A 17,122-nucleotide genomic window follows, 5' to 3' on the forward strand; every position below is an offset into this window, starting at 1 on the left:
AACACATTAATATTTATGCACTCTTTTGTCTTGTCATTAGTGGAGAGTCGGTGTCAAAGCATTGGCTACAAAACTATTCACTAACAGCAGTATACTGAAATGGGTTAATTCTCACGTGAGAAATTTAAAAGACAAGTTGCAATTCTTGAATATGGAGAGAGCCCACAAAGCAGAAAGTGATCCAATCACATGCAAGCAGCAGGGAGGCCTTGGATAATGCCCAGAGTGAATCTTGTCCACTCGTATCCCCGCTAGCTTCTCGCCTGTATTAATCTTTTTTAACAATTTTCAATAGCAAAAGTTGATAAGAGCTCTTTCTCTACCACCTGCTATTATCAATTCCTTTCTTAGGGAAAATCCCTTTCAGGATTCCTGTAATTCCATCACAAGTTATTTGGTGTTTGAGTGTGTGTTCTCCGCTAATGGCCACAGTCTCAGCTACTTGTCTTAGGTTCCAGCCTTTGTTTAGCCAGTCAAACAAGAGTAGTCAGGTAACTAAAGCCTTCACAATTCTCTTGCTCATACCGAAGAGTTTCTCTTTCACTACTAATCTCTTAGAAAAGTTTGCACGTCACAGATAATTACTTTTGTTGTTGCTCCATGATATTTGTTGAAAAATATGTTTTCTTCAGGATTTTTCTTCTGGGAAATTGTTGTATAGGACAGAAAACTAGTGCTAAAGCAATTCCCTAAACCGATTACAAATAGCCATGTCCAGAAATAAATAGATAGCAAATTATACCAAAATTGAAAAACAAATTGAGCCCATTTTCTTTTAGTAAATACATAACAACAATTTTAAATTTCTCATCGCAGTACATGGATGGAAGAGTTTCCACTGTTTGATGTTCATTTGTGGTTCTTATTGGTACAGGCAGCAGCTAGTTTAAAGCCTGTGTCAGTGGGTTGGGCAAAGAATAATGGCTTCCCTTCTTTGAAGGCCTCTCGATTCCGTGTCTCTTGTGCTGTAATTTCACCCTCCTCCACATTGTACATTATACTTACTGTTTTCTTGCTAAATGATCTAAAGCTAATCTTAACTTCAAGTAAAACTGAATTTAACCTTTAATTTTATCTCTATTTTCTTCTTTTTGGAATCCTTCGATCTAGTTTTATTTAGCCTTGTTTTATTAATCCTAACAAGATGTGAAATTAATTGTAATGTACATGATTTGATAGGCAAAGCCAGAGACCGTGGAGAAAGTTATTGAGATTGTGAGGAAACAACTGGCTTTGACTCCTGAGACTGAGCTCACCAACGAATCCAAGTTCGCTGCACTTGGTGCTGACTCTCTTGACACAGTAAGCCATTTTTTGGCTAGCTACTGTTAGGTTCAGTGGTGTCAATTCATTTCATCAAAGCCATTCAAGAATTTACTACTTAATTAAGCAATTTAAAGTGAGGTGCGATCTTATAATGTTATTGCAGGTGGAGATAGTAATGGCACTGGAAGAAGAATTTGACATTAATGTAGAAGAGGAGAACTCTCAGAACATAACAACAGTCCGAGAAGCAGCTGACATGATTGATAAACTTGTTCAAGACAAAGCTGAAGGTTGAAGTTGAGCCCAGGAATCAGTATATTAGTTTGGCGGGTTTGATCTTGTTAGGATTTTGTTGATTAATTTCTATGCCTGGTTAAATTTCCAATTTTCTTGCTTGTTGCAAGGTAGTGAACGAGTATGTTAAGTTTCGCTGTGTCATATTTTTGTGATGCAAACACATGTTTTGGTCCTTGACAGAGTAGGCGTGATCGCCTGAGATGAAATTTTAGGCCCATAACAAGCAATGTTTTTTTTTTTATTATTATTAATTTGAGTGTCATTCAGCTTATATATGTCTCGATTAATCTTATAAATTTTAAAATTAATAATTATATAAACCTCTAATAATTCTAAAAAAATCTAAACTCGTGACTATAAAAAAAAACAAATTTAAAATTGACTATCAAAAAAACAAATTCAAAATATAATGAGTTGAGGTAGCCTTTAGAATTGCAATTGGTCTTTCTTAAGCGGGTAATTCGACTTTCTTTCACAATATTTGGATATGGAAATTGACTCGGAAAGACATGGATAGTTAGAGTCACCGTGTTAGTATTGTTTTATTTTTTAAAAAATCTTGATATTAATTAGGTTAAGTTTGGATTTTATTAATTGGGGTTAATTAAATCACTAAATATTTAATCCAGGTTATACTTTAAATCTTTAATTTCTCTAATTAACCCATCAGGCTAAGTGTAGAGTTTAATGTTTTGTTTACAACTAATCTACAAATCCATATTTTTTTTTAGTTTAACGTGGGTGTCCGGGTCAGCTTGCGCGCATCTCAATTAATCCCACGGGCCCTAAAGTTAACGACCATGTAAGCCTCCAGTGACTATCATATGAGCAACCACATAGCTCGAACCTGAGACTACAGAGGGAGCAAACCTTTTAGTTCCAAGCTCTTACCACTGCGCCACCACCTAGATGGTTAATCTACATATCCATATTTGCAATTTGATGCACTTGCCGCCCTCCAATTCCTCTCTTCCTTATCTTTTTCCCATGCTTGCAAGCTCCAATAGCATTTTGACACAGCAAGAAGTTCGTTTGGTGTATGTTAGGCTATAATTAAGTGATTAATTACTGGATTGGGGATGACAAGGAGACAATGCGGTGTCGGTGAAATATTAATGTTATAAAGAGTAAATAATAAATTACACTTGGAGCAAGAAATAAGGAGTTCAGTGTTATTTTCAAGGCTTTTTTTTTACTATTTTTATTACTCGAACAAAAAGATGTGCCGTGATATGTTAACCAAGGTATGTTTTGAGCAAATTTTACTAGCCAGATAGCCATTTTGGTTAGCCCAGCAAGTGTTTTTATCAGGCAAACCAGGCCCATTATTTTCTTGGTTCACTCAACTATTCTTGCCACTGCAAACAAAAATAAAAAAATTAATTTCAAGAAAAAAAATAAATCCAACAGTCCCTAGGAGTGTCTTTGGGGTTAGGTGTGGTAAGGTGTTATTGAGTTTCCTTTTAGGTATAATTCCTTAGAACACAAACTACACCTCGTTCGTTATAAGCTCAAGATATATGTTTTTTGTTTTTTTTTTCCTACCAAAAACCTTAATCACACCTCACCCCGCCTCAATTTCAAATATACTTTTAATTAAGAAGCTTGACTTTCAACTAATTTAATATTAAATAATAAAATTAAAAAAAATAACTAAAACAACAATGATCAAATTTGATAAGATAAAGAAAAATAAAATCACAAAAATAACTCAATTATAAAATTTATCTCAAATAAAATAAATAACAATAAAAAAGACACATATGAAGAAATTAAAAGAGAATAGAATTGAAAAAAAAATAAATTTGATAAATTATTTCATATAAAATAATAGTAATCAAAATAATAATTATTAAATTCGAAGGAAAAAACAATTGAAATGATTCCTTAAAATTCTAAAGGGTTGGGCACTATAATCAAGGAGGAGAGAAAATAAAAGAGAAAAAAAGATCATGGGAGGCCCATTGTCCACACGTGCCCCCGTATAATGGAGGGGTTGCCGTGACGATTTCAATGTCTTCACAAAAGTTGATGTTTGAGCACCGAATGCATATGTTGCATAAAGGGTTAGGGGATTGCCCACACGCCAACAAACTTTTTAAAATAGTATTTATATATGTTAAAATACTAAACAACCCTCATGAACATGAATATTACAAAAACCCATAAAAAAATAATGAAAATGCTCTTTCACATCAATTTTAGTTTTTATTTTATTTTATTTTAAGATCAAATATGTCTTTTTATTGTGCTAAAAATATAAAAAACCAAAAAGCTCATAGATAAAAGCTATATTTTCTTATGTTTTAAGGGTGACATTGTACTAATATATATATATGTGGTTAATTTGTTAATGACTAGTAAATCTCCTAAAAAAACAATTTTATCCCATTAGTTATGTCATTAGGTTTTTCTTGTAGAGAATGAAAAAAAACACACATACATTGTTTTAATCTGCAGTGATTTATGTGTTTGGAACACCTTGCATCTACGAGCTTTTTTTAAAAAAAATTTAATAATAAAAAATATTAGCAAGTTAATTAGTTAGGCTTGTTTGGTATTATATTAGCGGTTATTTTTCAAAATATTTTTTGCTTAGAAATGCATTGAAATAATTTTTTTTATTTTGACATCAGCACATCAAAACAATCCAAAAAATACCTTAAAACATCAATTTGAAGTAAAGAAAAAAAATATAAAATCTAAATTTTTTTCAAAAACAATTTTAAAACACAAAAACAAATGGACTTGGAGCTCATTTAATATTGTAGTAACGGTTGTTTTTTAAAGTGTTTTTTCTTGAAAATACATCGAATTTTTTTTAAAAAATTTATATTTAATACCAGTATATTAAAATGATCTAAAAATATAAAAAATAATTTAAAACAAATAAAAAGATAAAATAAATTTAAATTTATTGAAAAATATTTTTGCGCAAAAATAAAGTGGTAAAAGAATTATTTGTAGCTATCAACTTGGACATGACAAGTGTTGAAAAACTACACGGGCTGGTGTTGCAACAGCTACTGCTTGTGTCGTGGGTTAAAAAGAATCACGCTAAATTGACAAGCCATTGCTTGTCATGTCACAGAATTTTAAAATTGACAACAAAGCTTGAATGTGCATACAGGACTGATATAAAACATCACCTGAGCAAGCCATGGGTTATAGAAAGATCACCTAATTTATTTTTAAAAAATAAATAATATTATTTTAATAAGATTTTAAAAAAAATATGTCAATGATTAAAGACTAGATTTTACCCTGGTCGACATGATATTTTTATATATCTTTTTTAACTTAGAGCCAATCCAAATCCCAGGTAAAACCACCCGACCAAACTAGATTCCAGGTTTGATAACTTTGGCATATAGTTAAAAGTAATAATTGTACATGGACTGATGGACAAGCTCGCATCGGCATGGCTCCATGCCTTTGTCCTTTAATGGATTGGACTTTCCCTTTCTATGAAAAAGATGACCAAGTAAGAGAATTTACTGCGCTGCCAAAACATACGTGTCCGAAACCCGTTGACAGATCATCGAGATCCTAGAGAACAAAAATATTGGACACGTCACCCACACTCTTTCTTTTCAACAGATATTTAAGGATCGCAGCTCGAACAAAATTATTTAGTTTTTTTTTAGCTTTAAAGTAAATTTTTATATTTTTAAATTACTTAACATGTTAATATTTTTTTAAAAAATATTTTTTAATATATATTTAAATAAAAATAATAATATATACCACAGTGCAGCAACCGCATTTGGATTTGGGTCCCACCATTTTCCACTCACGAATCGCCTACCGCGAAACTCGAATTAGGGTCAACCCGCTTCAAACGGCAGGTCGTTTAGGCCCCATTTGGTACAGCTATATCCTAGTTGTATATGTATTTCAAATGGGTCGTCAAAGTTTCGTATTAATTAAAATTACCCCTCGATTAGAAGACTCTACTCAATATCATCCATAATCGAAGGTAATCTCATCTCTTGTGCTTTATCGAGTCCATGCCTGTTTTACCGATGATGAGTATAAAAAATTATAATCCAAATGCTAGTGGCGTGGACACCTAGTCGTTCATATATTTAGTTTAGAAAATAGTTTTCAATGCTAAATAATTGTCAGATATATAAACCTGACATTTTCTATAAATTAACGTAGATTTAAATGCGTGCAAAATAGTAAAATTATTAGTTTCTTTTAATAAATATAAAAATTAAATGTGAATCTATATAAAGAAACGAAATACAATCCCTTTAGAAGTTAAATTATAATTCAGCAATACTCTTTTATTCGCATATAAAACATGATCTAGGAATAGTTTTAGAATATCCATTTTAGCCTAAATCCAAGTTTCGAATGTTGTATCTGAGATCTTATTAGAAATATTTTTATTATTGATATACAAAAACTGATAAAGATCACTCGACATTTTAAAAAAAATAAAAAAATAATTTCAATTATTTTTTATATAGTGAAATGATTCCTCAATATATTATCAAATGAGTAAATTTTATATTGGGTAGTATATTAATATGATTCCATGCAGGTGATTATTTTTTGTTTTTTAAAATGTCTTTGTAAAGAATAATGGCTTAATAAATTTTTATATGACAGGGTATTTCTCTAATTTATTTTTATATTTCTAATCAGCATAAATTTACTATTGAATATTAATTAAATTTCTAAAATTATAAAGTTAATTTGTTGGAATTAATCAGATGACGTATGCATGACCTAGAAACTTAACTTATATCCGGAAAAAAAAGAAGAAGGATTTTCTCAGTTTTGAATAGATGCTCCAATTGAGATCTTTTGATAGTTGAGACACTGATTTGTAGTTTTCTTTTTTTTTTTAAAAAAAAATCGACACTATTTCATTTTCAATTTCAAGCTTCAACTGCTATGAGATTCAGCTCAGAATTCTTCAACCGCCTCCTCTTTCTCTCTTTCCTTCCCTCGATTTCCTCGACAAAAATCCAGCTCTCTCAAAATCCTCGCTTCCCTAACACACACGAAAAACACGTACATTTATACACATACGAACACGTATAAATACAAAAAAGATTTTAAAACCTTTCCGCGCAAATGGATCGGAGGAGGGCGGGGAGTCCGGTGTATACCAGACAGTGGAGCAACGAATCACGTGGTTCAAACAGTACGGGCTCGTCATCTCCCGCGCCGATGTCACCGGCGCACCCGAACTCACGTCTAAGTTCAAACATGTCAACAATCAAGCGCACACAAAACGTGGCCGCTAAGGCTGCTGCCCAACGGCTGGCTCAGGTGATGGCGTCATCGCAGACTGCAGATGACGACGAAGAAGATGATCTAGATTTCCGATTTCCTGCTCGACCGGCTCCGGTTCCTGCTTCGTCGGGGTTTAGTAGTGTTAATCATAGAGGGAGCTCTAATGGTGTTTCGGTTACTAGACCTAATAGATCTCCGTCTCCTGCGGTAATTTTTAGTGCGTAGTGGCTTATACGATGCGTTTCAAAATTTAAATGAACAATTCGATTCTATAGTGTTTGAGAACTAGTGCTAGTAGTAGTTGCTATATTGATGTACAGATCTCTGCTTGCAGTGGCAATTTCGATATTTAATGCTTTTATATGGATAATTATGTGTCAATTACATTGATTTTCAATTTAGATATCTGATTCCAATTCTGTTGAAGTCGAGTTTGGAAATTCAATTTTTTTTTGAGGTTATTTTTGTGTGTGTATGTGTGTTAGGGTTTGACTGGATCCAGGCTAATTGCAGATTTGGTATTTTTAATTAGTTAGGTCGGAACTTTATGGAGAATGTGCCATCAGTTCGGTCTACATCGGCTGGAAGGCCATCGATGTCAGTTCGTGCAGCTACAGTGGTGCCACCAAGCAAACAATCACTAAGAACTCCCGTTTCTATTCCTCCTATCGACCCTCCATCCAGTAGGAATAGAGATAATAAGAGGTTCGGCTCTTGTTGTAATCTCCTTCTTTTTCTTTCTTTTTGGCGCTTTTAAGCTTTTGGAAGTGAATGTGGCTTATGGTGTCGATAGCTATTGGCTTAGCTTTTAATATGTTTTGGTCTAAATTTTTATTTTTATTTTTGTGGAGTATATGGATTTACAAGATGAAGAGCTTACGGGTATTTAAGTTCATCCATTTATCAATTGGCAACTTGAGTGTAGACTTCTATTTGTTTGCATCCTATCGATGCTTTGTGTTTCATTACTTGAATATTCTTGTTGCCATTTACTGCAGGTTTACATCAGATGTGGGACAACTTAAATTGGCTGATTCAGGAGATCAGCGTGAAGCTTCAGCACTTCGTGATGAAGTATGTCATTCTTACCAATCGTTAATAGTAGACATGCAATTACTTGTATTTATTGAAGATAGCTATAAATTGGTTGAACCAAGTTGCTTTGAGCTTTGAAGCTAAAACGAGCTAAATTTTGCAGCTTGATATGCTGCAAGAAGAAAATGAAGCTATACTTGACAAGGTGTGTGATCCCTCAAGAAAAATTAAAATTTTAGTTAGACTTGTCCTGTGATTTTTAACATTTATACCTGAGCTTTCTGTGCAGCTTCGTAGTGCTGAAGAAAAACGCGAGGAGGCAGAGGCTAGAGCCAGGGAGCTTGAGAAACAGGTAAGTCATATCATTTAGTCATTGGTTTGGTTTTCCTATTTGTAATTTCTCTTCTTCAGTATGTTGACTTTGATATATGAAGCAAAGCAGCCTTGGTCTCTTATCCGTGTCAAGCATACTTTCTTGCTTTTCTTTTTCTTAATCATTGTATGAAATTGTTTATATGCTTGGTAGAGTAGATACAAAGACAGTATCCTCTTTTAGTACTCTTCCTTCAATGGGAAAAAGGAAAAAGTAACTGGCTCTAAAGTACAAAGGGATGTTTGAAGTATACCTAGACAAAGAGCTCTGAAATAAACCATATTGAGTGCAGGTCCAGTTTGATGTGTTACTAGGGTACTTGTGGCTACTATCTAATTGGTGAGTGTGCTAGGGAGAGTCAGCAAGCCAACCAATTTTCTTTCTGTTCTGTAATTGACAAGCTAATATACTAATATGTCATAGCTGGTGCTGGTTACTTATAAGAAGTCTAGAATATGTTTCAGGGATTGTCGATAAAGCATGGATATTCTATTTCAGATGCAATGTGGATAGGGTTTATCTCGGGGAACTAGTGCCTCTCAGCTTTTAGGAAACATATCTCAACATTTAAAATCTCATATGCAGATACATTTGACTATGGTTATTTGCCTATATTTCCTTTTTCCTCATGTCCAACACTTTTATTCATCATGTAACTGATGGGAAACATCACACATTGCTTTTTCCAAACATGTAACTGAGTGTTTCAAGATTGACATGATTTCTATCTAGCAAATCCAGTTGTCTGTTAGACGACTCACCATATGGTCATTTACGAGGGTATATTGTTGACCTGATTGCCATTTTCATCTCATATTTGGCCTCTATGTTAATTGCCATAATTTCTGTAAAGGTTATTTTTTCCTATGTTCTCAAGTTCACTATATGTGACACTGTCAAACAAGCCTCAGCATATCTGGAATACACTATTTGATCCACTTGGATTATAGCACATGCTCTAAATTGGTTAGAAATTATAGCTCAACTCAGTTTAGTGGCCAAAGCACTCAAAATTTTTCTGCATGGTTGTGCTTTCAACAATGATTTACAGATCTTATTTCCATTTCCAATTCTCTATTAATAGGTTGCTGCTCTTGGAGAGGGTGTATCCCTTGAAGCTAAACTGTTGAGTCGGTAAGTATGGTTAGTTTTGTACGTGCCATGGTTCATTTGATTTCCTGGTTCTTAATTCTATTCTTTTTTTTTTAAAATATATATATGCAGGAAGGAAGCAGCATTGCGTCAAAGAGAGGTGAGTTTGGGGACTACGTGCCATTGGAGCATATATGAATTTGAGAGTAGAGTAGTCTTTAACTTTTTATTTCTCATGTTCTCCAGGAACATAAACTTGTTGGTCCATTACTTGAGCTTTTTTTATTACTTATTTTCTCTTTTTTGGCTAACAGTATCAATTAAATTTGCTGATTTTATTTAAGTGCTCTCTTCCTTTTTTTTTTTTTTTTTTTTTTTTAAGGGTGCTGACTCTTATTCTTTTAACAGTTCTTGTTACAGTACTGAAAAGTTTCTTGTCACAGGCTGCTCTTAAAGCTGCAAAACAATCTACAGATGGTAGAGATGCAGAAGTCGCAACCCTTCGTACAGAACTTGAGGTGCGATATGCTAATTCAGCCAAGTTGGTGTTTATTCTCATTAGTTACCTTGAGATGTCAAGCCTTACCTCATTTTTCAAACCAGAGCTTGAAAGATGACACTGCAACAGCTGCGGAACAGCTGCGAGAAGCTGAATCTGAAACAAAAGCTCTTCGCATGATGACACAAAGAATGATTTTGTCCCAGGAAGAGATGGTGTGTGCATTAAATTGAACTTGAGGTTTATATTTAGCCTTATAGCTGTTAACTGTTTGCTGCCCATATCTTTTAGGAGGAGGTTGTCCTGAAGAGATGTTGGCTTGCACGCTACTGGGGTTTAGCTGTTCAGCATGGTAATCAACTCAAATATGATCTTTCCTGCTTGGGGAAAAATGGTTACATGCTTTGAATTGCTTGTCTTTGTTTGAAGGGGCATATAGAGACTGAGGCATGAAGCCCAGCTAGCTTGTTAGATATGCTAGTGCACTTTGATGGGTTTCAACTTTTGATCTATATTGGATAGCCACCATAGAAGACCTTTTTTAAACCTTTCTTTGTTAATGGATCGTGGTTGCCATCTCTCTATTGTCCACATCCGACTAGGGGTGTGCACAGGTCAGGTCAGGTTTGACTGTATTTTGTATCCAACCTGACTTTTAATTTCTCCAACATTCTAACCCGTACAAAACCCAAACAGTTCAGATGAGGCTGGTTGGATAGTTTTTTTAAGATAATGTTGATAACCACAGGTTAGGTGGTTTGATAAAAAGAAGAAGATATCGAGTAAGATTATCTGAATTAGAAGGGAAAGTGCCAAGTCTTGCATTTTTGGATGAAAAAAGTATCGCCTGACTAGCAGGGCTAGAAAAGCAACTAAGGGAACTTTAATGAGCAGTTTCCCCATAGCCAAAGCTTAAAAAATTCAGACAAACCACACTCACTGTCGTACTTGAATTTGAGAAGACCATGATGATAGATTGGATCTAGCTTCAAGTCCCCTTTTGTATGTATATATACATATATATAGACAAATTGGATCGATCTTCTAAGGTTAGAGTTATCACTGCCACCAAAGATCCACAGCCGACTGATATCCTTCAAAGAGGTTTAGGGATTTTGTGGTTCTGATTTTTCAGGATGTAGAAGTTTTAGGATTAAAGGAGGAGAGAAGGTAGTTTGTTTTTGACAAGTGCAGGTGGCTGAAGCAGGGTAGCAAAGAGGGTAAATAAAATTATGTATCTATAAGAGGGTTAGTTACGTGGAAACTCATAATTTTAACTTTACCCTAAGGTGGTGCCATAAGAAATACATGGTTGCAATATATGCGGGTTGGGTCAGGTTTGGCAGTTTTCCAAAACTCTGACACACAACCTGACCCGCACAATCCATTTTCTAGCTCTTTAGATCCAATTCTATTTGATATATCTGGAAACCCAGCTTTTGTGGGTTGGTCACGTTAGATGATGTAGATGGATTCAATAATTTGAACATGCCTAATGTACATTATGTTGTTTTAGGTCTATTGGCTATTCATATGTGATCTTCCAATGACAGACTTATTAGTCACGCAATGGTCATGTTTTCTATCCATGGCAGACTCATTCCATCTCTTCATTCTTCGGGCTAGGCTAGAAAAAACATTTAACAGTATTGTTGCATACACATCCACAAGCTTTGAACCGTGTCCTTTGGCTACTGCTAAACTGCCTTTTGTTCTGTTTCTTTCATTTCTTCAGGGATTTGTGCAGATATAGCAGTGTCAAAGCACGAGCATTGGTCTGCTCTAGCTCCTCTTCCATTTGAAGTTGTCATTTCTGCTGGACAAAGGGCTAAGGAGGAGTTGGATAGAGGCTAGTTTGATGATTTCTTATTAGCATATTTCCTATTTTTGTTTCTTTGTTTAATTTTCTCCATCATTTACCATTAATTAGTCTTTTAATCTATAATGTTGTATAAATGAAACAGGTGGTGGTGATCCAGATAGGAGTAAAGTAGTTCGTGATTTGAGTGATCTTACTGGAGAGGGAAATATTGAAAGTATGCTTTCAGTTGAAATGGGATTGCGGGAATTAGCTTCTTTAAAGGTCTTCTTTTTTAAAAAGATATATTTTAACCTCATTGTCAGTTGCTTTAGTTTTATTTTCTTTGATATACTTGTCAGTAGCATTTCGTAGAACCATACTTTCTTAGTTTACATGGGTTTTTTTGTCAGTTGACATGGATTTCAAGAATCGCTTGTAATGATTTCTCATACTGTCATGCACTTTTGTAATAACTTTTATGTACCAAATGCATAGTTTTGCTTGTTGAGTCATTCATGAACCTTATTGTTGGTTATTCTAGTTTCATTTTCATTGATGTGCATATTTGTCGCTTGCATTTTTTTTTTCAGTTGACATTGATTTTAAGAATTGCTTATAGTGATATCTTTTACTGTCATGTACTTTTGAATACCATGCAATTTTTTGATTTTTTTTTTGTTCTGATAATGTCCCACCTCACCCTGTTATAAGGTTGAGGATGCAGTTGTACTTGCTCTGGCTCAACACAGACGACCAAATATGGTTCGACAATCCTTCTCAGGTAACTTACCTCTGTTATTTATAAGTTATTTTTCCACTCAACAAATGTGTTGGTTGAATTTCTTTACTAAAGATGTGGTATAGCATTTTAATGGTGCTTTTCCTTCTTTTGTCATATGAATTTTTGTAGCCTACTGTTTAGAATCTTTGTGATGAGTGTTATGGTAGTTTGATATGCAATACTAAAATCTGGTATCCAATAAAAGTTGTTCTGAGTTTGCTGAAAATTTTTACTCATACTAGATTAAGTTTTTGGATGTTTATCTGTTAATGATGTTACCGTTTGAAGCAACTCTTACAAAAGAAAACATGATAACCTGGCATATATCTTTTCCTCTTGTTTTTTTTTCTTTCCCGGTTTTCAGATTCGAGACCACCAGGTGATCCCAAGTTTACTGAGGCCACTGGTAAGAGCTGTAACTTATCTGTCATCAAGTTATGTTTCATGAAATAAAATTAACGAGCCCTGTCCCTTGTTTTAACTGCAGAATTAAGTAAAGCAGAGGCAGAAGATGTTGATTTCAAAGAGGTCAGCAGCCGTTGTACTTGACTTATTATTTGTTGTCACTGTTTTTTCATTTTAAGATTCCAGTCTTGCTACAGGACTTTGTTACAATACAAAGCCACTATTTTTTTTTTCATCTGTTATCATGTGCATAGAGAGGAAAGAAGACTTCCCCTCTCCTGTATACCTTACCTGACCATTCTTTCTTTCAAGGATCTTATCTTCTAGGTCTAGTCTAGCATTGCAAAGCCTTTGTAGGTCCACATGCATGAGGAGGTCTGTATTGTACTTTTATTAGTTCTGAGAAATTATTTCAAGCTAGAGTGGAATCCTAGACCTCACATTATCCATGTATTTATGTCTTCCAACTGTTAAAGCATCGAAACATGAAAGTTTAAACTAAGCGTAATAGCGTGTAGGTTTTGAGGGAAGGGAATGGAATGGAATGGAAATGAGAGTAATGGAAAGGAAACTAACCCAATTTCCTTTGTTTGGATCCTAAAATTAGGAACATAAAGGAAAAGAAAGGAAGGGGGGAAATTAAATCTCTAAATTTCCTTTTGGTTTGTAAAAACCTTTCTCCCAAATTGGGTGGAATGCAAGGGAAATAAAAAAAAAAATGACACAATTTTTCCCAAAATATCCTCCTAGAAAAACATTCTAGTTGAACATCTTCAACTCTTCTTGTGTAAGGATGATTTAGTAAAAAAAATAATGTCACTTGTTTTCTTTTCTTTTCCATGTACATCCAAACAATGAAAACTTAGTTCCCCCCACCTTCATTGAACCAAACAAAAGAAATTTAATTTCACTTCTTTTCCTCTCTTTAATTTCCCATGTTGTCCCTAACATCTTTAGATTGCCATACACTGTGAATGAATTTCACGTAAATACGATTTACTTTACAACAACCACAGACAACAACCACAGACTGGTGTTATAAGTTGGGATAACAATAACAACAATAATACTGACAAAACAGTGTTATGCTTTCCAGTCCTTCTCTTCTATAAAGCCATACAAAACTTTCAACATAATCTATTTGGATACTCAACATTACCCTTTTGGCATCAGCCCTTTCTAGATGTGCTTCCCTACATTTTGACTTTCTATTTGCTCTACCATGCATAGGGTTAAATAATAAGTTATGGTCTGGGGAAAACTTGAAGTTGATAACCGTCTAAATCAGACAACCTAAATCTGATCTCTCTCAAGTCTTGTTTGATCCTCATGATTTCATTTCATGAAAGGCTACCTTGATTGTCTGTTCTGGACTTCTTTAATATTATGTTCTCACATTATTGAAATGAGTGAGTTCGCAAATATGTGGTTTGTGACAGTTGATTAGTACCAGAATTTATGTATATTTTGATTAAAAAATGCTTCAATTTGTTACGTGCAGGCTTGGCTAACTTATTATTGGAGAAGAGCCTTAGTACATGGTGTGGAAGAAGATATTGCAGAAGACAGGCTTCAGTTTTGGATTAGTCGTAGTGGGCAGTCACCGACTTCACATGATGCTGTGGATGGTAATTTATATGCTTTTATAACAATATATTGCAAAAATTCTAGTAAACAGGCACCAATTATCCGCCTCTCTCTCTTTCCCCTAATGCTTCGTTTAGCTATTTATGGTCCCAGGTATAATTTGCAAAATCCTATTTAAAAATTCTTGTCATCTATTTAGGACAATTTATTGTCTAGGTTTGTGTGCATGTTTTGTTTTGTTTTTTTTTTTTGCTTCTATCTCATTTAAAGTAGGAATGTTGATGGAGATAAACTAAAATAAAAATGCTTTACGCAATACATGCGGTTGCTTGAGTTGGTAACTTGTGGGTATTTCAGATCCAATATTGATCAGGCCAGCTAGGTCCAGTATTACCTATTGTTCAAATAGTCAGTCATAAACTCTCTCCGCTATGCTGAATGGCTTGGAAATCCTCATGTTAATGGCTTTTATGAAATTGCAAAATGACTGAAATAATACATGTGGTCATGAAGACCTCTTATGTTGGCAGACTTGGTAGTGCAATCCTTTTTACATTTTGCCTCGATAGATGGCATGTGCAGTTCTTGATGTTTTCAATTGGTGTCCTTGATGCAGTTGAACGAGGCGTATTGGAACTAAGGAAGCTGAGCATAGAGCAACAACTATGGGAAGCATCTCGGAAAGAAATTGATCATTCTTCTTTGGCCCCAGGTGCTAACCATAAACACACCGATTCAGAGCTCTCTTCATAATGGTCGCAAGTTTAAATAGCTACATTCTTTCAATCCATTTTTCCTTGTAAGTTATGTCAATTTTATGCATGTAAATTTCGTTTTTATATATGTTTTTCCCCTCCACAATCAATTACCGTTATAATTCCCCTTTGAACTCGTACACAACCTGAAATTAGGCTTTATGTCTATACGATACTCAGATTGGATGTGAGAGTCAAGTACGTGGATCTACTGGTTCCTTCACAACTTAAATTTTGTATTCATGCAATTCATATGGCCAAGGCAAAGACATTGGAAAATCTTTAGTATTACCATTCAAAAAGTTGTTCAATACCCCGGTGCTTGGCCTTAATATTGCCCTGTGCCCCAGCACTTCTTTCCTGCTCGTCTAAATCGTTTGAGAGACTTCAGAATGTAGTAAGTAAATATCTTCGGATTCCATGAGACTTTTGCCCTTTACAGAGACATAGATCATGCCTGTGAGTGGAGTAATGGTAGAATCCCTGAAAACCATAGCCTGTGTTGCCCTGCTGAAACTTCCCCCCCTTGTGGAAGTTTAGCATAGAGCAATAACTATGCTAGTGTGATATGGAGTAGGGTCCGATTGTACTGGGCCTCTTCTCTCTAATATTCAACTCAATTTTATTTTGGCCCTAGATGTAAAAGGAGCAGGTCCAAGTCAGCAAATTCCGATGAGATAACCATTCTACACTATCAATTTTCAAATTCGTAGCTTTATGCAGGCTCTACATCCGGTCAATGCTGAGTTTACCTGCAAAGGAGAAGCATATTAGACAGGCTATATCATGTTCTGTTTGGTATTATAGAGTTTGTCATCTATTCTTTAAGTATCATTTTGTTAAAAACATGTTCCCTGTCAATTAAAAAATGATTTGGCATCAAAATTGCTTGCGAAGACTTTCAGTTTTCATGTCAACTAAAAGTCAATACCTGGCCTAACGGTTCCCGTGAACAAGACTAGGGCAGAATAGAATCTTATGCAATTCAAGAGCCAAACTTAGGGAGTCTTTTGGGTTTGGGATTGCTGTTGTATTGTGTTTTTTAAAAAAATTTAAGTTTTTTTTATGTTTTTAGATTATTTTAATAGGTTAATATTAAAAATAAATATTATTTTAATGTATTTACAAGTAAAAAATAATTTTAAAAATAATTTTTAATGGGAGTCAAACGTGGCATGTGGCATTTCATCCTTGAGCAGTAAAGGCAAGCAGACCTGAACAAAATAAAAGAGAAAAAGTTGATGAGCTTTTCTCCACTATGTAACACAAGGAAGGAGCCGAGTGAAGGAAGGCAGCAAAGGAAGAAAGGGAAAAAGCGAACCTTTGCTTTCATTGCAAGAGTTCAAAGGCCAACACAAACCACTCTTCGCACTATCACATTTTCCAACTCCGATTCACCCAACCACCTCTCATTGTTTATGGAGAAAAGGGGTTTCAAAGTTGCCTTTCTTGTGGATCGCATCTACACCTTTCTCTTTTTCTACCCAACCACCTCTCATTGTTTATGGAGAAAAGGGGCTTCAAAGTTGCCTTTCTTGCGGATTACTTCCACGCCTTTTTTTTTTTTTTGTAAATATATACTCTTAGGTTTTTTTCTCTTTATCACTGAAATTGAAATCTTGTCTTAACCAAACACATTTGGCGATAGAATCTTCACATTATAATCCTGAAGAGACTTTTAGTATTTCTTTTAGTTGGGAATGGTGAAGGAAAATCCATATAAATCAGCGGCAGTGGGGCGAGAACTGGTAGAAATGATGATGCCTTGTTAAAATTCAGTACGTTGGGTCCATTCCTGAAACTGGACAGCAACATGGCAATGCCAAACATCATGCAAGGCATCGGATTTTGGCATGTTGCTGTTTGTTTGCAGGCCTGTTTATATCCCAAACGAGTTTCTTTTCTTTCCCCTCTTATCTCGAGTAGACACGCCCCACGCCCTATAGCTTTTCAAAGAGTGGTCCAAACACTCGGCATC

General features: G+C 34.8%; 2 protein-coding genes across 5 annotated transcripts; both read left to right on the forward strand.

Annotated features, from left to right (window-relative positions):
- Window positions 1–179: 179 nt before the first annotated feature.
- On the forward strand, window positions 180–1,834 carry LOC7484876 (acyl carrier protein 4, chloroplastic). The gene is made up of 4 exons (XM_024582203.2): window positions 180–491; window positions 875–967; window positions 1,180–1,302; window positions 1,430–1,834. The coding sequence occupies exons 1-4, from the start codon at window positions 423–425 to the stop codon at window positions 1,559–1,561; spliced, it is 417 nt and encodes a 138-aa protein (XP_024437971.1). The 5' UTR covers window positions 180–422; the 3' UTR covers window positions 1,562–1,834.
- A 4,620-nt stretch (window positions 1,835–6,454) lies between these two features.
- Window positions 6,455–15,455, forward strand: LOC18103822 (coiled-coil domain-containing protein SCD2). Of its 4 annotated transcripts, XM_024582505.2 has the most exons (18): window positions 6,455–7,033; window positions 7,353–7,521; window positions 7,815–7,890; window positions 8,015–8,056; window positions 8,141–8,203; window positions 9,309–9,358; window positions 9,449–9,476; window positions 9,760–9,834; window positions 9,920–10,030; window positions 10,107–10,167; window positions 11,551–11,664; window positions 11,780–11,898; window positions 12,328–12,397; window positions 12,762–12,803; window positions 12,885–12,925; window positions 14,304–14,430; window positions 15,006–15,188; window positions 15,325–15,455. In XM_024582505.2, the coding sequence occupies exons 1-17, from the start codon at window positions 6,655–6,657 to the stop codon at window positions 15,140–15,142; spliced, it is 1,704 nt and encodes a 567-aa protein (XP_024438273.1). In that variant the 5' UTR covers window positions 6,455–6,654; the 3' UTR covers window positions 15,143–15,188; window positions 15,325–15,455. The 4 variants fall into 4 exon arrangements, with proteins under 4 accessions (XP_024438273.1, XP_024438272.1, XP_006376918.1 ...); XM_024582504.2 differs by having other exon boundaries at window positions 15,006–15,455; XM_006376856.3 differs by having other exon boundaries at window positions 6,455–7,023; window positions 7,349–7,521; window positions 15,006–15,455.
- The last annotated feature ends 1,667 nt before the right edge of the window (window positions 15,456–17,122 follow it).

This window comes from Populus trichocarpa, chromosome 12, assembly GCF_000002775.5.
Source record: "Populus trichocarpa isolate Nisqually-1 chromosome 12, P.trichocarpa_v4.1, whole genome shotgun sequence".
Lineage (NCBI taxonomy): Eukaryota > Viridiplantae > Streptophyta > Magnoliopsida > Malpighiales > Salicaceae > Populus > Populus trichocarpa.

Coding starts and splice junctions, on each gene's coding strand:
- LOC7484876 (XM_024582203.2), top strand. CDS start 423: ATGGCCACAGTCTCAGCTACTTGTCTTAGGTTCCAGCCTTTGTTTAGC. Junction 492..874: donor AGTCAAACAAGAGTAGTCAG/GTAACTAAAGCC, acceptor TTATTGGTACAG/GCAGCAGCTAGTTTAAAGCC. Junction 1,303..1,429: donor GTGCTGACTCTCTTGACACA/GTAAGCCATTTT, acceptor ATGTTATTGCAG/GTGGAGATAGTAATGGCACT.
- LOC18103822 (XM_024582504.2), top strand. CDS start 6,655: ATGGATCGGAGGAGGGCGGGGAGTCCGGTGTATACCAGACAGTGGAGC. Junction 7,891..8,014: donor CTTCAGCACTTCGTGATGAA/GTATGTCATTCT, acceptor TAAATTTTGCAG/CTTGATATGCTGCAAGAAGA. Junction 12,804..12,884: donor CAAGTTTACTGAGGCCACTG/GTAAGAGCTGTA, acceptor TTTTAACTGCAG/AATTAAGTAAAGCAGAGGCA.